We start from the raw sequence: 16942 nt of genomic DNA on the forward strand, positions 1-16942 counted from the left end.
ACCTCCTATTTAGTAGTACAACTACCACTACTACCACTATCAAACAAAAGATAAAAGGACCTGGGTGGTCGCAACTTGAGCAATAATTTCTTGACATTCTTTGAATTTTTCTTATGCAGGTTGGTTGTTCCAAATAGCGTCGCTAAGGGTCTTATTGGGGGTGAAATACTTCTCCAAGCATGGTTTCGCGCGGATTATTAGATCTGCCTCCATGCGGCCGAACACGATAGTCCCACGCTCATTTAGATGCGTCGTGTCCTTCTTGTCCGAACCGTAGTTATATTCGTAGGCAGCTTGCTTCCCTATGGCATTAACATACTTCAAGCTTGCTTCATTAAGGTCGATAACAGTCGAGTCTGTCGCCTTGGCCGCTGCAATGGCCGCCAGGCGTTGGTCATGTAGTGAATCAGTCGCGTTGTGGTCTTGGTGCGCGGGAAAGGCCCGGCGTGTGAGCGACGATGTTAGGAGCTGAATGCTATGTTAGCAACTAACGTGGAAACCTTTCTTCTGTTCCCCCGTTCCTCCCTGACCTTCTATGCGATTCTCTTGAAATGGCACCGAACCTAAGGTATACTTACTGGAGTGCCGCCTAGTGATTTAACCTCGTTAGCAAAGCGAATGAGGCTGGCTTGGTACTGCTCGAAGGTAACTCCGCTTGTGGACTTCTGGTCGTTGTGTCCAAACTATAAACGTATTAGAGACATGATCAGTTAGCTCAGATACCCTCTAATCTCCTATGTCCCTTTTTATAATGTGGCCAGCATGATGTCCTTACACTGATAGTCACGTAGCAATCATATTTGTCCACATTATCCTTCAGGTGCTTTGTCACATTCGCCCAGTAACCACCGGCCGAGAATGAGGCTGTCGTCGCGCCGCTCTTCCCGATATTCAAGCCCCAAGCGGGACTCTTAAGCGCGGCAAGTAAGCCATCACCCCATCCACCGTTGATCGCTGTCGTGGAATCGCCCGCCAAGAAAAACGCCGGTGGCTTAGACGAGCACTCGGCTACCGGACGACCGGTGACCAAAGTGGATAGGGTCGTGGCCCAGAAAATTAATCGCGACATGACTATGATGAGGAAGCACATCAACTATTACTCTTGATTACCAGAGTGTATCTGAAAACTACTTTCTTTCCTGGCACGACTGAGAAAAGCCCAGGCCGGGCTCAGGCCTCCATTTATACTACCTTAGCAGACAAGCTACGTATGAAGGCAACCAAGGCTCCAATTTGCGTCCCAAGATTTTTTATTCTAGATTTCCTATCTCTCCGCTGAAAAAGGTACGTCGCGACGGCTAGGCTATGGCAATACCACCAACTCTCGTAGGATTTATGCACCGAAGCACGGAATCGAGCTTTGCCCTATTGGTTCGCTTCGGGGTCGGTGGAAAATTAGAGGATATCGCCCAATTCATCCGGCGGGTATTAGCTACCCACCAATCATCAACGTTAGCGCACATGGCAAAGGAGATGGCAAACGCTTTCGGTAGGATGCGGCGCTACGTCTCCGTGCGGAACTGTAGTGTAAGATGCCGATAGCATAGAAGGCTGGTTCTTCCGGGCGTCGTGTCTTCGCCGGCGGTTGTGCCTCATATAGGTCATTGGTTTTGGGTGGTTAGAGCTCCGGTTGGGCTGACAGCGGCATATCCTTACCCGTTCTAGGCGGAATGGCACATCATATAATCATATATATATAGGTAAACTTGAGAATCTCATATGATGTAGTTATTTACTTAGAATAGAACCCAAATATTGAAGTTGATTTATTCTAGAGATCTTAGTGTAGCAAAAAAATTACTCCCTCCAACTTTGCAAGACAGTACTGTTTTTGTATCATACCTAGACGCCAATTTCTCGTAAGCGATAAACTCATACGTTAGAGCCAGTGTAAAGACTTACTTAGGTACACAACTCGTTACGTCGCCAACATAAGTCGCGAATAGCGGTAGATACCCAAAACCGCTGATTTTCGGCAGATATCATCACATTACGTATACACGCTTTCCGTCCAGGAGTTAACCTGCAGCCCGGTTTCTGCCATGTTGGCATCCTTCAAGTAATCCAGCGGCATCCATACAAGATGTCCTTTGATCTGATCAAGTTTAGTCCGAATCTCGTCTGGAGGGAGGAATCTGTCGAATATGTGTCCGGCTTTGACCCCCTTCGGTGGTAAGAAGGTGTTGTAATCCTCAAACGTTTTTACTATACAAAAGTTTAGATATTGGTCTTCTTAGCTATCTCTCCTAAGTCTGGAAGTCTTACCATGGTCATCCGGATCCGCGTGGAATAGATGTCTAAACATTTCCGTGTTCTTTGTCGCATTTTGAGTCCACATATCCCAGAGCGGTTCGCTCATAGGGTCCTCAACGAGCTTATAACTATCATCTCTATCCCAGATATCATTCGGCGAGTCCTCTCCAGGTGGTTGCGCATTCGGGTCGTTACTAGCGTCGTGCATCTGTGGTGGAAGGAGACCGAGGTGCTCCCTCCAGAGATATCGTCGCAATGTAGCCGCGTGCTTCCCCGCTTCAAACGGTTGTCCATCCATGACGCTTTGGATCTTGTCAGTATCTTCCATGACAATCGATAACTCGCTGTCGTGGTCGCCGAGCTGGCTACGGTCGTTCAGGTTGCTCGATCCACAGATCACAATGCGATCATCTACTATCAAAAGTTTGGCATGGATATATAGCTCCTCCTGAATCCAGTTGTCAACCTCTTCTTGAGGGTCGCCCTCCCAGATCTCTTCTGAAAGCTTTCCAGTGTGAGCCATTGCATGATGAGCAACACTGGAAGCAGACTTTGTCTCGTGGCCCTCTTGCCAAGCTGCTTCGAAACGACGCTTGGCATCATGGCTCTTCAAAGTTTCATTCATCTCCTTTTGCTCCTCCTTCTTGTCCATGTGCTCGTCGCGCTCGCCCTCAACATCTTCAGTTCCGTGAATACCTTCACCCATGATCTCTTCTGCTTCGGCTCGTTGGACTTCCTGATACTTAACGCCGGATATCTCTTCTTGCTTCTCAATTGCAGGTGTCTTATTTAAGCGATCGTAGGAGCGCAAGTTGAAGACGAATATATGATCCCTAGGATCAACGCCCTGGGCACGGATCTGTCCAAATATTGAATGTTCGCCGCGGCATATCGATTTGTACTGATAATCCATAATGGCACGTGTTCCGGTTGCGGCATCGTCTCGCAGGTCACCGGCAAACCCTGGGATCGCAGGAATGATAATAATCACCCTGAACTTCCTTTTCTCCTTACCAGCTCTTACACAAGCATCTACGATTGCCCTCCCTACTGTGTTATGGATTGGTGATTGCTTGTCGCCGGTGGCGGTGATGAAGAACTGGTTCTCGATGTATACATAATGCTGGGCATTGCGAATGATATCCGAATATGCATTTTGAATGGTATGATCCTTTAATATGCCACTTGACCAATCGGCACTGCTTCTAACGATCTGAGCACGGATGGTGCCTCTGTTGTTGAGGTTTTTCGTCTCAAGTGGCGTCAGAGGATGAAGCACATACTCACCGACTGGATGTTTCGGTCGCTGTACGCCTACAAGGTCTTCATCTTCGCCTTCACGGCCTCGTAGCATGATCCAATCGAACCTATCATCGCGCTTATACTTGTCCCTCTTGATGAAGTTCCAGCGTAGGACAAAGTGCTCCGCGATATCATAGACGCATGGCCCAACCACTCCCATGGCAACATCGTGCCAGGGCATTCTGCCGTAGTCGGCCTTGCTTAGTTCGTTCTGCTTCCAATCCTGGACGTTTTGAAAGTCCATTACACGATTATTATTGAAGTCTTGACCCGGCCAGACTTCATTGCGGACTCCTTCTGGGTGTACGTCAGATAGTATATGCTGGTGATCATCCCAGCGGCCGAAACAAAGATCGAGGCCGCCGATGAAAGCCATTTCGTAGTCGATGACAATGAATTTCTCGTGGTGAGCCCAGTAGAAAGTCATATCTGCAGCATTTTCTAGGAAATTATGGTCCGGGTGCCTCATGACAGTAATGTTCCCAAACCCCGGGGAACCCTCAGGACATAGGCTCTGCAATGCGTGTTTCGTATGCTCCGAGTTGCAAGTTAATGCTGCCTCAACTTCACGATAGACGATAACAAAGATCTTCACACCAGCTTCGGCCCGGCGCTTCAAGATCCTATCTAACCGCCATTCCTGGTTGAAATATGGGGGTCTCCGAAGAAACAACTCTGGAGAAAGCCACCAATCGGCGATATAGATCGTCTCCTTCGCCCGTTCCAACGCCTCGGAAACAGCCTATCCAAAACCTATGAGCTCTTATACTAAGGGGATACTATGATTCGGTATTGATACTCACCCAGAAGTAATTCCTTCCATCGACATACCATTTTATAAGATTTCCGTCTCGCTCTGGGAAGTACGAGTTGTACCGGTGACCCTCGGAAATTAGATTCCGTTTATCGTCACAGGCCTTTTCGTGTGCTTCATCGTGGCGATGTTGCGGATTAAACTACAGGTGCCGTCCCTGTGAGCATTCGTAACAATGGCTTCGGCAGCAGCAATTAGGACCAATATAAGAGCGACTTACGAGGTTTGCAAGCTTTCCAAATTTGTGCCTAAAATATTGTTAGCACATCTAGTTTGGAGGACATGGCTCGTCAGTACCGAAGCCTACTTTTGATGAACAAGAGTAATTTTAGCGTCATATAAATGCGTGTCCTTTAGCTTCTCCTTTAGATCATGGAACGGATGCTTAATCTTGTCCTTTATATCTGGATGGTAGTGCTCGCCACTATCTTCATGAGAGCCAGCCATTGCGAGCTATCATATGGGTATCTACCTAACCTAAGGTAATAAAACCATCAAAGCGTTTTCAGGAAGTTTTGATGAGGTAGATTGTGGTCGAATAGGACGACTAAGATGGGTTGCACCGCAATATTATATATCATCACCACGCAATGGAGTTTAGCAGTAGGTAATGACTAACTCCAATTGTAGCAATTGAGAAAGTAAGAATGGTTATCGGACTTATATATTGGTAGGAGGAATAGAATAGAATAGGCTATCTATACTTAACATATGCGGAAATGTTTGAAACATTTCGTGAACGTCTTATGCGTGAAAGCGAGATTGAATACACAAAAGGGGGAGAGAGAAAACGTCGTCATCAGTGGCTGATAACTTGGTCCTAGGATGGGAAATACCATCATTGATGTTGTTAAGAGTAGTACTAACTTACTTGGGATGAAGAGCAAACGAGGAAAATGTTTTGTATACCTATTATTAACCAAGTTTGGAGGCCTAGCACGGCAATAACGGCACATGTCGATCCTTCCTTAATGTCTTTCTTTAGCAAGCTGAGGAAAAAAGAGTGTCGATAAAGGTAGTGTATAAGCCTTATGTATGGTTGTATGGCTGTGTACCTGCCTAAGGTAGTACCTGATACCGATACCTGGCAGAGCCAAGACTTTATCGAAGCTAAGGATCATAGAACGGGACCGATCTTGCGAAAAAGAGCCACCAACGTATGTTGTTATTTATATAGTATGTAAGTCATATAGTGTTCGACATTCGAGATAACTCGCAATTAGATCCTGTCATGTTAACCTTTCATATAAGGTACCTAATAAAATAACAGGAAAGAAATTCACGATGGATGTTCCGATTCGAATTGGCTGGTCTTGTTACGATTGTCTAAACAGGTCTGGTATACGTTGGCAGGTTGGCAGGTTGGCTAGGACCCAAGGCTGCCGTGCCAGAGATCGAGTTTTGGAAACCTAATTGGGATGACGTCATGAATAAATCCAGGGATACACGACACACCTGAATCTGGTTGCAAGCATTCAATCAAAGAAAGGAAAGCGTGAGAGCCACTGTAGATCTGTGGCTAACCGTACCTGTACAATGTCCTCTGAAATTGGAGATGAACTCTTGGCCAACCAACCCCGCCCCCGCTGCCCCTCTTTAGGTACAATAGTACCTTACCTTAGGTAGTAAAGACCCCTCATTCAAAGTTTCAAACATCACCTAGGAGGTACATGTATGCGTTTACCTAACTTGGTACCGACGCTACGTACACCAAAATGTACGCCAAACGCACCAATTCAGATTTAGTACCTGAAGCCTGAAGCTACCCCTATCTTGAATCTACACCCTTCCTCATATGCACCATTGACCGCCCTTCTCCTCTACCTTAGGTAATTCTCCCTCTTTATTTCACAAATCACTTCCAACAAACCCGTAAGAATCTTCTGTTGTTCCTTCTCATCCTCATCATCTTCTAAGACATTACATTGACCATTTTCTTCTCTAGCTAACTCTAAAAAAAGAATCAACCATCACTATGGCTTCCCCTGCGTTCCCTCCCGGCGGTACTCTCCTCGAGACCTTTAAGAAGTCCTTCGTCGATGTACCTATTGACGCAAACAAAGACAATGCTATCTCTACTACCGAGTTCCTCGAAGCTGCCGAGTCCCTGACCACCATGTTCGGTACGTCCTCAGACCCCTTGGATCGTTACAAGAGATGATATTATTTACTTACCATCATCTATCTGACAGACGTACTTGGATCCGTCGCTTTCTCGCCCGTCAAGTCTGATATGTTGGGCAACGTCAAGGTACGTGTAGAGCCCAATGATGTACTTGGGAACCAGGAGATGCTGATCCCCCGAAAAAGAAAATCCGCGATCGTCAACTTGCTGCTCCTGCCGAGTCCGAAACCCTACAAGCTCTATGCCTCAACGAGCTAAAGACGAAGAAGCACACCGCCACCGAGGGTCTCGTTTGGTTAACACGGTATGATTTTGCCTAACACCCACTAAGAGAATCTTTTCTTTGGCTAAGTAAGCTACCTTACAGAGGACTGGAATTCACCTGCATTGCACTGAGCCAGAACTTGGCCCAGGAATCCGAAGAGCTCTCCGCCTCTTTCCGAAATGCCTATGGCTCAACCCTTAAGCCCCACCACGGCATGCTCATTAAGCCCGTTTTCTCTGCTGCTATGAGTGCCTGCCCCTACCGCAAAGACTTCTACCCCAAGCTGGGAGATGACCAGGCCAAGGTTGCCACCGAGTTGAGAACCTACTTGGCTTCCCTCGAGAAGATCGTCGCCATACTGAAGGGCTTCTTGGACCGCAAAGAGGCTAAGTGGTAATTCGAGAAGGATACTTAACGTATTCTTTCAAGACCCGAACGCTATATATCTCGATAAAGCTAAGGAGGATGTAATCTTTTTGTAGATTATACCTTCTTGTTAGCAGTTCGGCCGGTTTTGCAAGATGTGGGTTGGCCCCGGACATAATCAAGAGAGCAAATGTCGTCTATTCGGCGCAGCTAATAAATTTAAAGTCCCATGATGCTTCCACAAACCACCCCTCTGCTTCTATTCTGTATTCTTCTATAATAGGTCTACCACCTTAGATGACCGTCCTCGGCATGTTTGGACAAGATAGGAGTAGATACTTTGAAGAGATAGTCGAGGGGATAGTCAACTGGAGAGTTAGCTTTAAAGTAGATAAATATTAAAAGTGATCAGCTCAGTCTGTCAGCTTCGAGACTACAGAACTCCGACATAAAATATATCAACAACTCCGAATCTGTTTTGGTCAGTCTTGTTATCCATTAATTATGGAACCCCTTAGTAACAACACCAGTCAATATCAAGTTCGGAAAATAACCCCATGGTCATATCACGTCTTGCGAAAGATACGACAACCAAGCCTGTGTCCAAAACTAAGGGGCCACGAAAAACAAGAAGCTATCGTAAATGGATATCGGGTATTGATACCTAGAAATACAATCGCCTAAAAAGAAAACAAGATATATCTAACTCCATATGTGGCAGCCAAGCTGGGGGTTCTTCCCAGACAACCCGCCCATAAGTAGATACCTACCTGTATCTAAGGAAGATTAGGTTGGTGCATACACCTATCAAGGTGCTCTCACTATCGCCCAATTAATAGGAACCGACTCGCATGTAAAGTTACCAGTAACGCCTACATGGCCTCCGCGAGCAAACCTGTTTATATCCCTTTAGCATTTCTGCCATATCCTGGTAGAGTACCTAGGGTAATTAATAGATTAGGACCGTACTGACCTGATGATAGCCGAGTCGAAATTGTCCACCACGTCTCTACTGCCAATGTCGACTCGCCCACTTTGCCCATCGAGGCGCTTCACTCCAAACGCGCATGTTCCGCAGACGGCGATGATGTTTAAGTCGGTACCACTGTAATCCCCCGTTTCGAAGAAGCCAGAATTATTCTTTAGCTCCGTCTCGATGGCTGAGCAATCGTCGCAGAGCGCCGAGTCCGCGGTGGTGGTAGGAACGAAATTGGTCTCGAAGCATATGTCTGTGTGACTGTATTCCGTATCGTTGTGGAAGGTCTTCCAGAAGCGCTTCTTGTTGGTGTGTCTGAATGAGTCTCGAAGATATACGTCGACTGTGCTGCCGTTTGGATGCTGGACTTGGCGCTTCGTAAAAGCTCCATCGAGATTAGGGAGCTGGATCGCTGTTACAAGACCTGAGACACCGAGAGCCGTCGCAATAAAGGTAGTTAGATACATCTCGGGCCTGCTATGGAAAGAGAGTGGTATATCAAGACTATAGGTTTAAGGTATGTTGGTGTTGGTGTTTCCCGGTGAAATCGATGTTCGTAAATTCTGCAAGAGTTAGGTAGTTATTTTCTACATTGCTCGTAGGAATGCGTTCGTCCTCGTAGACGTTATTTATATGTAAAACCCAAGCAAACATATATCAGGCGTAGCGATATGCTAGAAGCCGTCACAGTGAATGGTGTCTCCCATGGAAATCGTTTGCCTGAATAGGATGCGATAATGCCATTTTCCACATTGAAATTGTGTACCTACCTCTAAGCTACCTAGGTGACTGTCACATGTGTCTTGAACCTGCCAGAATAATCACCATTCAATAAGGTCACATTGTCATACTGGTCATCTTAACTCATCTTCTCACATGTCTTGTTTTAAGCTGATTATGCTGTTTCTCATAATAGCTCTGGTGAACTCTTGGACTATGCGCTGCACAGTACAACCCTAACTTAAATCGGCTACCCGATAGACGTTTGTCTATATTTCATACTATTAATCTGGACTAATAGAACGATAAGTATCTCAGCTTCGTGGATTTTATACGTGGCAAGTAATCAGCTTAAAAGCCTAATATCCATCAAACATCATTCACAGGTATTTAATAGCGCGTTACAATTACCGCGACGTCAACAAAATACTAAAGTCAGAAGGAGGGGTCAAAATATTAGTATAAGTGCCGGATCATCGTATTTTGCAGAGTTTCCCATCTCCCAAGGTGACCACGTCCAAGTCTCAATATCGTATGGCGCGACTCTGAATATAATCATTACGCCGACCTATCATATTGCAAGAAAGTTAGACCACATCGTACCTATATAGTCTGACTTCTTGATAAGGACTCAAACAGGCCATGCGCTCAGACAGTATAGTATTACGCAATAGTCCAACACTTGTAATCGGGACTAGCAGATCTTCTAGATCCTCAAGTTAGATTACTCCTATGAGAACGGCCCACGGCATATGGCTTATTCAGGCAGGACCGCGTCTTCCTCCGGCGATAGGAACCAGGGAATCTTACGTCGCAATATAAACGCCAAGAATGTTGATTGTCACCATGATAGTAATAGTGTTACGCGTTCGACTTTACCCGCAAGTACCCCGGGGGGGTTCGCGGGTCATGAATCGGAATCGTAGAACAAAAATTCGGGTCTCCTAAGTCTTTCGAGGAGGCTTGTGTATCTTGATGAAAACGTCATGAATTACATTCGATCCAAGGGTTAGCAACTCGAGGTTAAATGTCTTAATTACTTTTAAGAGACAATGTCACGTTAAGTAGGACTTGTATTGAATGTGCTCCGATGGGCTGCTTGACTTGCGAGCTACATTACAATTGATATAAAGCTCATTGAGAATTCAAGTTCTAGACAGGAAGGTTGCAGAGCCCCTTTACTATCATGCTCTAAACCTGCCCAGGCGCCCTCCGATGCAGCACTACCAATACCACTCATGAGACAGTTGATAGCTACCTTGGTATACAGTCGGCACCATGCATATTTAAGCTGCGGACCAATAATTTATTTTCAAGCCTAGACTTCCATGAACTGGCATACTGTACGGTCATATAACTAACTATCCAAGTTCAGACGCCAGGACACGGAGCTCTGCTTTTAGCCATGACAAGAGATCACCATACTATTGGCTAGCGGGACTCTTTATACCGCATAAATACCTTAGTTCCAACTATTTGGGCACGACATTGCGGAATCCCTCGGTATCAAACCCTGTTTGCGTCTTCAAGCGTTGCGTTTGGGTCTTTTTTTTATTTAGTTCAGGTCAAATAACACCGCCAAGGACGAAGCTGCCTCTACGGTAGTGATACTACTGTTTTTTTCGTTAATATCCATCGTTTCGATATGCGCTTCCTCAGGCTCGGGGCCGTGTTAGGCTTGGTCGTGTCGATTACAGCTGCCTCCCCAATATGCCCTATTGACGGGCCTGCTTTTCCTAAGCCTCTCCGACCGTCTCAGAACGAAGCGATTAAGGCTGCAGTAGCAACGCTGAAAGATGTGTTCGCTAATATCACAGAAAAAGCTCATGACTATTCTCTATCAGTACAGGTCTTCTCGTCAAATGAGCCGGAGCCTCTATTCTCGCTGTCACATACAGCACCAAAGCTCGCGAGTCAGAATAGTACAGGGGTAAAGACAGTCGACGAGAACACCGTATTCAGGCTTGGTAGCTTAACAAAGATTTATACAATATACTCATTCCTGATCAACGCTGGAGATAAGCTTTGGAACGAGCCAGTCACTAAATACGTACCTGAACTTCAAGCGTTGGCTAATCGGTCGGACCCAGTGAGCTACGTGGCGTGGGATGAGATCACACTTGGGGGGTTAGCAACACAGCTGACGGGAATTCCCCGTGAATGTTCGTATCAATCTTATGTTTGGAGATCTTGGACTGACATGTAGCAGATGCGTTACTTGGAGAGTTGACACAATCTAAGGAGACAAGGGACAAGGTGTTACAATATGGATTTCCACCGTTGACTCCGGACCAAAAGCCTCCTGTAGGTTCTCGAGAATATCAACCCTATTTTAACATAACATTTCTGAGTTTTACTATCATAGTGTGGAGCGTACCCGACGTGTAACCGAGCGCGTGAGTCTCGAATCACACACAAAGGTTACGCATAACACTAAGTTTCCTATTCAGAATTCTTCAATGGGATTGGTTCATTCTACCCATCTCTGGCTCCTTTCCAGACGCCAGCATACTCCAACGTTGCATTCCAACTTCTGTTAGTATATATAAAACCACAGCGTTGATAACTTATTAACCATAGTTGACATGTAGAGGATATGCCCTGGAAACAATTACGGGGAAGACCTTCCAGTCATTGATGCAAGAGACCGTGATCGAGCCGTTAGGGTTGAATAATACGTTTCTGAAGGCACCCGAAGATTCGCGTGGCATTATCCCCGGCGATCATTATGAGACGGGCTGGGCTTTTGATATTGGTGAATCAGTGGCGTAAGTCATCGATATCCTCCCCCCTCTCCCGATGTACTAACTAAAGGGTAAAGCACTGGGAACATGTACGCCTCAGCCAGGGACGTATCTACGCTGGGTCGGGCAATCCTTAGCCACAAGCTGCTCTCGCCAATTGCCACAAGGCGTTGGCTTAAGCCTTTCGCCTTTTCGTCCGACCCACTGGCCATGGTTGGAATGCCTTGGGGTGCCAGAAGGATTAAACTGGAAGACACATACAGATATACGACGGCTTTCAATAAAGCCGGGAATATTGGAGACTACAGTGCTCTCTTGGCTATTCTACCGGACTTCGACATAGGATTTACCGTCCTCCTAGCTGGCGAGTTACCAGGAAATGCCGGCTTTGGTCTTGCAGGTACGTATCTAATACTCATTAACAGGATTGGGATACGGAACGACTTACATCGAGACAGATACTCTCGGAGAATATATCCTCCCCGCGATAGAAGAAGCTGCTCGTACCGAAGCAGGAGCCAAGTACAGCGGACACTACGTCTACCCAAACCAAAAAATAAACTCGTCCATGACCATCACCACCGACGAGCTCCCCGGGCTGAGTATATCCCAATGGTTCAGCAACGGCACAGATTTCGCTTGGATATCAACAGTCTTACAAAATCAATACTACCCGGTGAAGCCTCGCATCAGGCTCTACCCGAGCGGGCTCGAGGGGCCGGCAGAAAACGGCGGAAAGCGTGTAGCGTTCAAAGCAATGTTTGAAGATGCAGACGCCCCGAGAAATAATAACAAGATGTTCTCGACAGAATGCGGGTCGTGGGTCTCTATTGAGTCGGTCATATATGGGTCGGCTGCTGTGGACGAGTTGATTTTCAACCTGGATTCAAGTGGTAAAGTTGTTAGCGTTATGTCGCCGTCGCTGAGAGTTACTTTGAACAAGGAATAGTTTATTCTTCTCTCTCGAATTCAACATTATAATATGAGAATATTATATGGCGTCTAGTTCTAATCCGTAGTTTGTAATAAGATTTAGGCAGGGCCATTGGCTTTTCTTGTATTGTACAATACGATTATACATACTTGCGGCATTTGACCGCCAGAAAGTTATGAATATCTTCTAAAGAGCCTCTAGCGTAAGAGCCATAGTCCTAGGAGGTAATAATGATGTCAATTTTGCGGATGCTAGTAACTGAGTGGTCCACCGTAAGCATCGCAGGCCGGGTTAGTCGTATGTTCTCGGAGATTTCGAGTTGTCCGGACCTTACAGTACAATAAAATGCATCTGTCGATACCTTGCCGGTTGCGTTCGAAAAATATCATTTTTCGTACATTGTTCATTAGGTACATACATACATTTTTCTTACAAAAATCCCATTCCAAATACGAGTCGTCAGCGAAGCTTAAACATCATATCTTATATATCTTGACCATCCTGAATTTCCATCCGACCTTGCGAAATTGGAATACTCTTTTCCCAAATGCCCTTTCTGTCAACCCCCTTAACACTCGCAGCCACAGGCGGCATCTTGGGATCCGCATGGGTATCAGGTAAGTCGGTGCGAGATATATAAGTACCTAAGGTAGAGTAATGAGCGATAAGATACTAATGCAGAGGCACTTCTGTAGGTAATATCACCGCATTATCCATCTGCGGAGTACCAGCAATCCTCGCAAGCGGGACCACAACAGAAGGTCTTCTAAGAGGGTGGTCTTTACAGTTCAAGAGGGGAGCATCCTACATGCCGACGACCGCAGTAGCAGTCGCCCTAAGCTATGTCTATTTAGCTTTCCGACATCGTGAACGTGGATTTGAATGGAGGGGGTATGCTGCCGGCGCGTTATCTAACGTCTTGCTTGTCCCCTTCACTTTGATCTTTATCGGTGGCATCAATAACAGGATGCTCGCGGCCGAATCGGGAACGGGCAAGCAGTTGAGTCAAGAGACTGTTCGGCATCTGATCGCGACATGGGGAAAGCTAAATGCTGTCCGGGTCTTTATGCCATTAGCTGGTGCTGCTTTGGGTCTATGGAATTTCCTTCAATGATTATGGAGGTCCTCAAATAGCTGAGAGATAAGACCAATATGGGAAACAGGTCATGATCCTGTTCGATACTCTACCGTGGTCCAGAATTTTACACGTCATAACAGTGCATAAATTTAATCGATGTCGTCTTATTCATAACCATCGGTCGTCCTTTCTATATAACTTAGCAATAGTATAGTTGTGTATCCTATTTGATTAGGAGCGTTACTATTTCAGTAGTAGTCAATTTCAGCACCGCTTTTAAAAAACTGGCAGAAAATCTAGAGACTCCCCTTATTTGTATTACCACTTCAATTAGGTCAATTACATAGTAAGCTTTACCTTGATTAGAGCTTTCTAATAATATAAATATCAATTAGATAAATGGTGTATTTTAAATGCTGTTCGAAGATATATTCAATAGGCGCCCAACCGCTAAAGCGCCTCCCGCAGAGCCTCATTCAATTACATACCACATCTCCCAACATATCAACCATTATATCTTCTTCAATCGAAAGATAAGTTATATATCCAGTTTTGCCTTAATTAGAGCTTTCTAATGATATAAATTTCAATTTAATGTATGCAGTATTTCAAAAGCTATTCAAGCACGAAAGTAGGTCTAGGTAGGTAGGTACCTATGTATAAGTGGTGGCGCCCCCTTTCCGCGAAACATCGATATTCAATTGACTATCTCTTACAATAGCTTTTAACATACTACATACATCGAATCGAGGCTTATATTATTAGAAAGCTCTAATTGAAGTAAACTTAACTATATATTTTTCGTATTTTGTATTATAAGATTTAATACAATATATTGGTTAATATGTTGTATGGTAATGCGGATAGGGAATCTCTAAGTAGTAACCCTTTTAGGCAGGCGGTGAGAGAAGCGGTACTGAAATTGACTACTACTGAAATAGTAATGCTCTTGATTAGTAGCACCCATAAACTAGGATGATTTATGTCAAGCCATCACAAATAGTAACTAGTATGCTGTATCGAGAAAAGGCCCATGGGTTACACCGAAACATCGAGTCTCAGAGCTCTAGGGACAGCCTCGACTGAGATAGCACTAGCAGCAACCGCTTCAGTTGCGTCAATGGGCTCCAACTCAGTCTCTTCGCCTGCTGTTGGTTCATGAGCAGTTTGATGGGTCCTACGCCTTGCACCAAAACCTAGCGGTTGCAGTAATTGCGTGAGACTGCTTACCGCGGAGGGTCGGTGGAACGCCTCCTGAATATTTTCAAGAGAACGGCCGCGAGTCTCAGGCATATACAAGGCGAGCACAGCCACGGTAGCCATCGCAAGGCCACCGAACAAGAAATAGGCACCGAACGCAGACGCTTCCAATAATATTGGAGTGCAGATAGCTACCAAAAAGTTTGTTCCGAAGCATAGGCCCATAGCAACGCAATTGGCTGCTGCTCGCGTGTGGCCTGGCTGGATCTCGCTGGCGTAAATCTTGCCTACGATTCCCCAGGTGGCGCAATACGTGAGACTGAAAACGAAGACGGCGATGATGACAAACCACCTGGCCACGCCGTAGGGATGAACAGCATCTGCTGCGTAAAGACTACCCATTAGGAACATACAGGCTGCCAATGCGATACCGCCGCTGATGGCGGAGGTTCGACGTCCCCATTTATCGGCAAGCAAGAAAGCTGGGATAGAGATAAGAAGCATGAGGATGGAAGAGAGACCAGAGGCGAGGAACGAGGCATTTTCTGACGATATGCCGGCTTGTTCGAAAAGAATAGGGGCGTACTAGAGATGTTAGCATACCTACTATATATAGGTAGGTAACTAGGGGAGGGGCGGGGACTATGGAAAAGGAGAAGATACTCACATAGAGCACACCATCTATACCGGACAGCTGAACCATCCCAAGGATAAACAGCGCCAAGATAGTGCGAGCACGATATCCCCTCTTGAACAAGAGCGCCATACCCTGCCACGGAGTGAGACTAGGCGACTGTTCTGTGGTCATGAGGAAGTCACGCTCGGCTTCTGCCATGTTGAAGTCAAGCCGCTCCAGAGCACGACGCGCATCTGCCTGTCGTCCCTGTAGCATGAGCCAGCGAGGGGAGTCTGGGAGCAGGAGGCAGCTCCATGCGAGGACAGCCGAGAAAGCACATTGTAAAATGTATGGCACGCGCCAAGCCAGATCAGATTGTAAATTAACAGTCCCGTAGCAGGTGAAGTATCCTGCGCAAACACCAGCGGTAGCCATGAATTGAGGTAATCCAGTAAGCGTACCACGCCATCTCATGGGCGCGATCTCGCAAATATAGACGTTGATATTGCTGAGGAACACGCCCTGACCAAACCCGGCAATCGCCCTGCCGACGGTGAACTGGGCCAAACCGTGAGCCAAGCCTTGAACTAGGGCCCCGACACCGAACAGGATCGCGCCGGGGATGATGATTGTGATTCGCCCGAACTTGTCGGCGAAGTGCCCGGCAAACAGGGATGGCAGAGTACCTGTCAGCATGATTATCGAGACCGTGATACCCAGCATGCTCGCCGAGAGCTGGCCTACGGACTCGGTGAACTTCTGCATGTGCGTGATGGCACCGATAGACCCGGTATCGTAGCCATTGAGCAGGCCACCGAGAGAAACAGCAACGGCGGCTATCACATATCGTGGTGCAAAATAGGGGTGAGTAGGGGGAGATGACGACGCCATGTACGTGAACGTAGCCTAGAGATCTTGTTAAACTACTTGAAAATACGATACCAAAGGGCATAGGGAAAAGAAGAGCAGAAGGCAATGAAGTCTGCGTCGAATTCTGCTTTTTTATACGATGACTTCATGCTCACCTTCCCAAGATCGAGATCATTCCAATCTAGGCTTGGCCTGTTAATTCTCCGCACATCACATGGGTCGTTCCCCTGTCCTTGCCATGCTATGGCAATGGTGGATTAATAATATCGTATGTATATCCCCCATCACTATCCCCGCGGTTTTGGTACCTACCCCTAGCTTGGATACCCCCCTTTCTCGGAGGACTGCCGGAGAGCCCTCTCCCCTCCCCTACATTTCCTGTACGTCGTTCACGCGCCGAATGAGGTCTAGATTATGCGTTTATCAGCTTGTATGACGCTGACGCACAGAAAAGATGTTTGCTGAGCTGCGGCCCACCGTATGATATATACCGGTAAGGACTTCCGGGCAGACTTCCACACTTTGATATGCATATCTATAATGCAGTTGGTGTTGTTCCCGTGGAGAGGAGTGGGTATTCTTGCAGACCGACCTTTCCTCCGGTAAATGGAGACCTTAAAAGTCACCAGTTAAACCGGTCCGTTAGAAGCCATCAATACGATATGTCACTCTTGACTCT

At 46.3% G+C, this 16942-nt stretch overlaps 7 protein-coding genes across 7 annotated transcripts; 3 read left to right on the plus strand and 4 right to left on the minus strand.

Annotated features, from left to right (window-relative positions):
- Window positions 1-111: 111 nt before the first annotated feature.
- F4812DRAFT_464130 (carbohydrate esterase family 12 protein) lies at window positions 112-1069 on the minus strand (the record flags this gene model as incomplete). The annotated part of the gene is made up of 3 exons (XM_047938317.1): window positions 112-468; window positions 579-683; window positions 776-1069. The coding sequence occupies 3 exons, from the start codon at window positions 1067-1069 to the stop codon at window positions 112-114; spliced, it is 756 nt and encodes a 251-aa protein (XP_047785328.1).
- A 921-nt stretch (window positions 1070-1990) lies between these two features.
- On the minus strand, window positions 1991-4816 carry F4812DRAFT_453822 (phospholipase D/nuclease; the record flags this gene model as incomplete). The annotated part of the gene is made up of 5 exons (XM_047936536.1): window positions 1991-2205; window positions 2266-4297; window positions 4359-4511; window positions 4590-4617; window positions 4677-4816. 5 exons carry the CDS (start codon window positions 4814-4816, stop codon window positions 1991-1993), a joined length of 2568 nt encoding a protein of 855 aa, XP_047785329.1.
- A 1230-nt stretch (window positions 4817-6046) lies between these two features.
- F4812DRAFT_289862 (het-c) lies at window positions 6047-7520 on the plus strand. Its single transcript, XM_047931127.1, has 5 exons — window positions 6047-6198; window positions 6331-6492; window positions 6562-6620; window positions 6680-6798; window positions 6862-7520. Exons 2-5 carry the CDS (start codon window positions 6345-6347, stop codon window positions 7154-7156), a joined length of 621 nt encoding a protein of 206 aa, XP_047785330.1. The 5' UTR covers window positions 6047-6198; window positions 6331-6344; the 3' UTR covers window positions 7157-7520.
- Window positions 7521-7870: 350 nt separating this feature from the next.
- F4812DRAFT_289785 (putative necrosis-inducing factor-domain-containing protein) lies at window positions 7871-8962 on the minus strand. Its single transcript, XM_047931126.1, has 2 exons — window positions 8099-8962; window positions 7871-8020 (listed from the first exon to the last, which is right to left on the minus strand). The coding sequence occupies exons 1-2, from the start codon at window positions 8566-8568 to the stop codon at window positions 7933-7935; spliced, it is 558 nt and encodes a 185-aa protein (XP_047785331.1). The 5' UTR covers window positions 8569-8962; the 3' UTR covers window positions 7871-7932.
- Window positions 8963-10341: 1379 nt separating this feature from the next.
- F4812DRAFT_448221 (beta-lactamase/transpeptidase-like protein) lies at window positions 10342-12639 on the plus strand. The gene is made up of 7 exons (XM_047935843.1): window positions 10342-10983; window positions 11031-11125; window positions 11187-11217; window positions 11272-11356; window positions 11413-11589; window positions 11643-11965; window positions 12024-12639. Exons 1-7 carry the CDS (start codon window positions 10467-10469, stop codon window positions 12512-12514), a joined length of 1719 nt encoding a protein of 572 aa, XP_047785332.1. The 5' UTR covers window positions 10342-10466; the 3' UTR covers window positions 12515-12639.
- Window positions 12640-12920: 281 nt separating this feature from the next.
- On the plus strand, window positions 12921-13781 carry F4812DRAFT_448222 (uncharacterized protein). The gene has a single exon (XM_047935844.1). It carries the CDS (start codon window positions 13308-13310, stop codon window positions 13611-13613), a length of 306 nt encoding a protein of 101 aa, XP_047785333.1. The 5' UTR covers window positions 12921-13307; the 3' UTR covers window positions 13614-13781.
- Window positions 13782-13947: 166 nt separating this feature from the next.
- F4812DRAFT_448224 (putative MFS sugar transporter) lies at window positions 13948-16546 on the minus strand. The gene is made up of 2 exons (XM_047935845.1): window positions 15445-16546; window positions 13948-15362 (listed from the first exon to the last, which is right to left on the minus strand). Exons 1-2 carry the CDS (start codon window positions 16282-16284, stop codon window positions 14616-14618), a joined length of 1587 nt encoding a protein of 528 aa, XP_047785334.1. The 5' UTR covers window positions 16285-16546; the 3' UTR covers window positions 13948-14615.
- Window positions 16547-16942: the final 396 nt, after the last annotated feature.

Source organism: Daldinia caldariorum (genome assembly GCF_022478825.1).
Source record: "Daldinia caldariorum strain CBS 122874 unplaced genomic scaffold F4812scaffold_32, whole genome shotgun sequence".
Taxonomy (NCBI): domain Eukaryota; kingdom Fungi; phylum Ascomycota; class Sordariomycetes; order Xylariales; family Hypoxylaceae; genus Daldinia; species Daldinia caldariorum.

Coding starts and splice junctions, on each gene's coding strand:
- F4812DRAFT_289862 (XM_047931127.1), top strand. CDS start 6,345: ATGGCTTCCCCTGCGTTCCCTCCCGGCGGTACTCTCCTCGAGACCTTT. Junction 6,493..6,561: donor GTCCCTGACCACCATGTTCG/GTACGTCCTCAG, acceptor TCTATCTGACAG/ACGTACTTGGATCCGTCGCT. Junction 6,799..6,861: donor GGTCTCGTTTGGTTAACACG/GTATGATTTTGC, acceptor GCTACCTTACAG/AGGACTGGAATTCACCTGCA.
- F4812DRAFT_289785 (XM_047931126.1), bottom strand. CDS start 8,568: ATGTATCTAACTACCTTTATTGCGACGGCTCTCGGTGTCTCAGGTCTT. Junction 8,021..8,098: donor TTCGACTCGGCTATCATCAG/GTCAGTACGGTC, acceptor GGATATAAACAG/GTTTGCTCGCGGAGGCCATG.
- F4812DRAFT_448221 (XM_047935843.1), top strand. CDS start 10,467: ATGCGCTTCCTCAGGCTCGGGGCCGTGTTAGGCTTGGTCGTGTCGATT. Junction 10,984..11,030: donor GACGGGAATTCCCCGTGAAT/GTTCGTATCAAT, acceptor GACATGTAGCAG/ATGCGTTACTTGGAGAGTTG. Junction 11,218..11,271: donor CCCGACGTGTAACCGAGCGC/GTGAGTCTCGAA, acceptor TTTCCTATTCAG/AATTCTTCAATGGGATTGGT.
- F4812DRAFT_448222 (XM_047935844.1), top strand. CDS start 13,308: ATGCCGACGACCGCAGTAGCAGTCGCCCTAAGCTATGTCTATTTAGCT.
- F4812DRAFT_448224 (XM_047935845.1), bottom strand. CDS start 16,284: ATGGCGTCGTCATCTCCCCCTACTCACCCCTATTTTGCACCACGATAT. Junction 15,363..15,444: donor GTATAGATGGTGTGCTCTAT/GTGAGTATCTTC, acceptor TAACATCTCTAG/TACGCCCCTATTCTTTTCGA.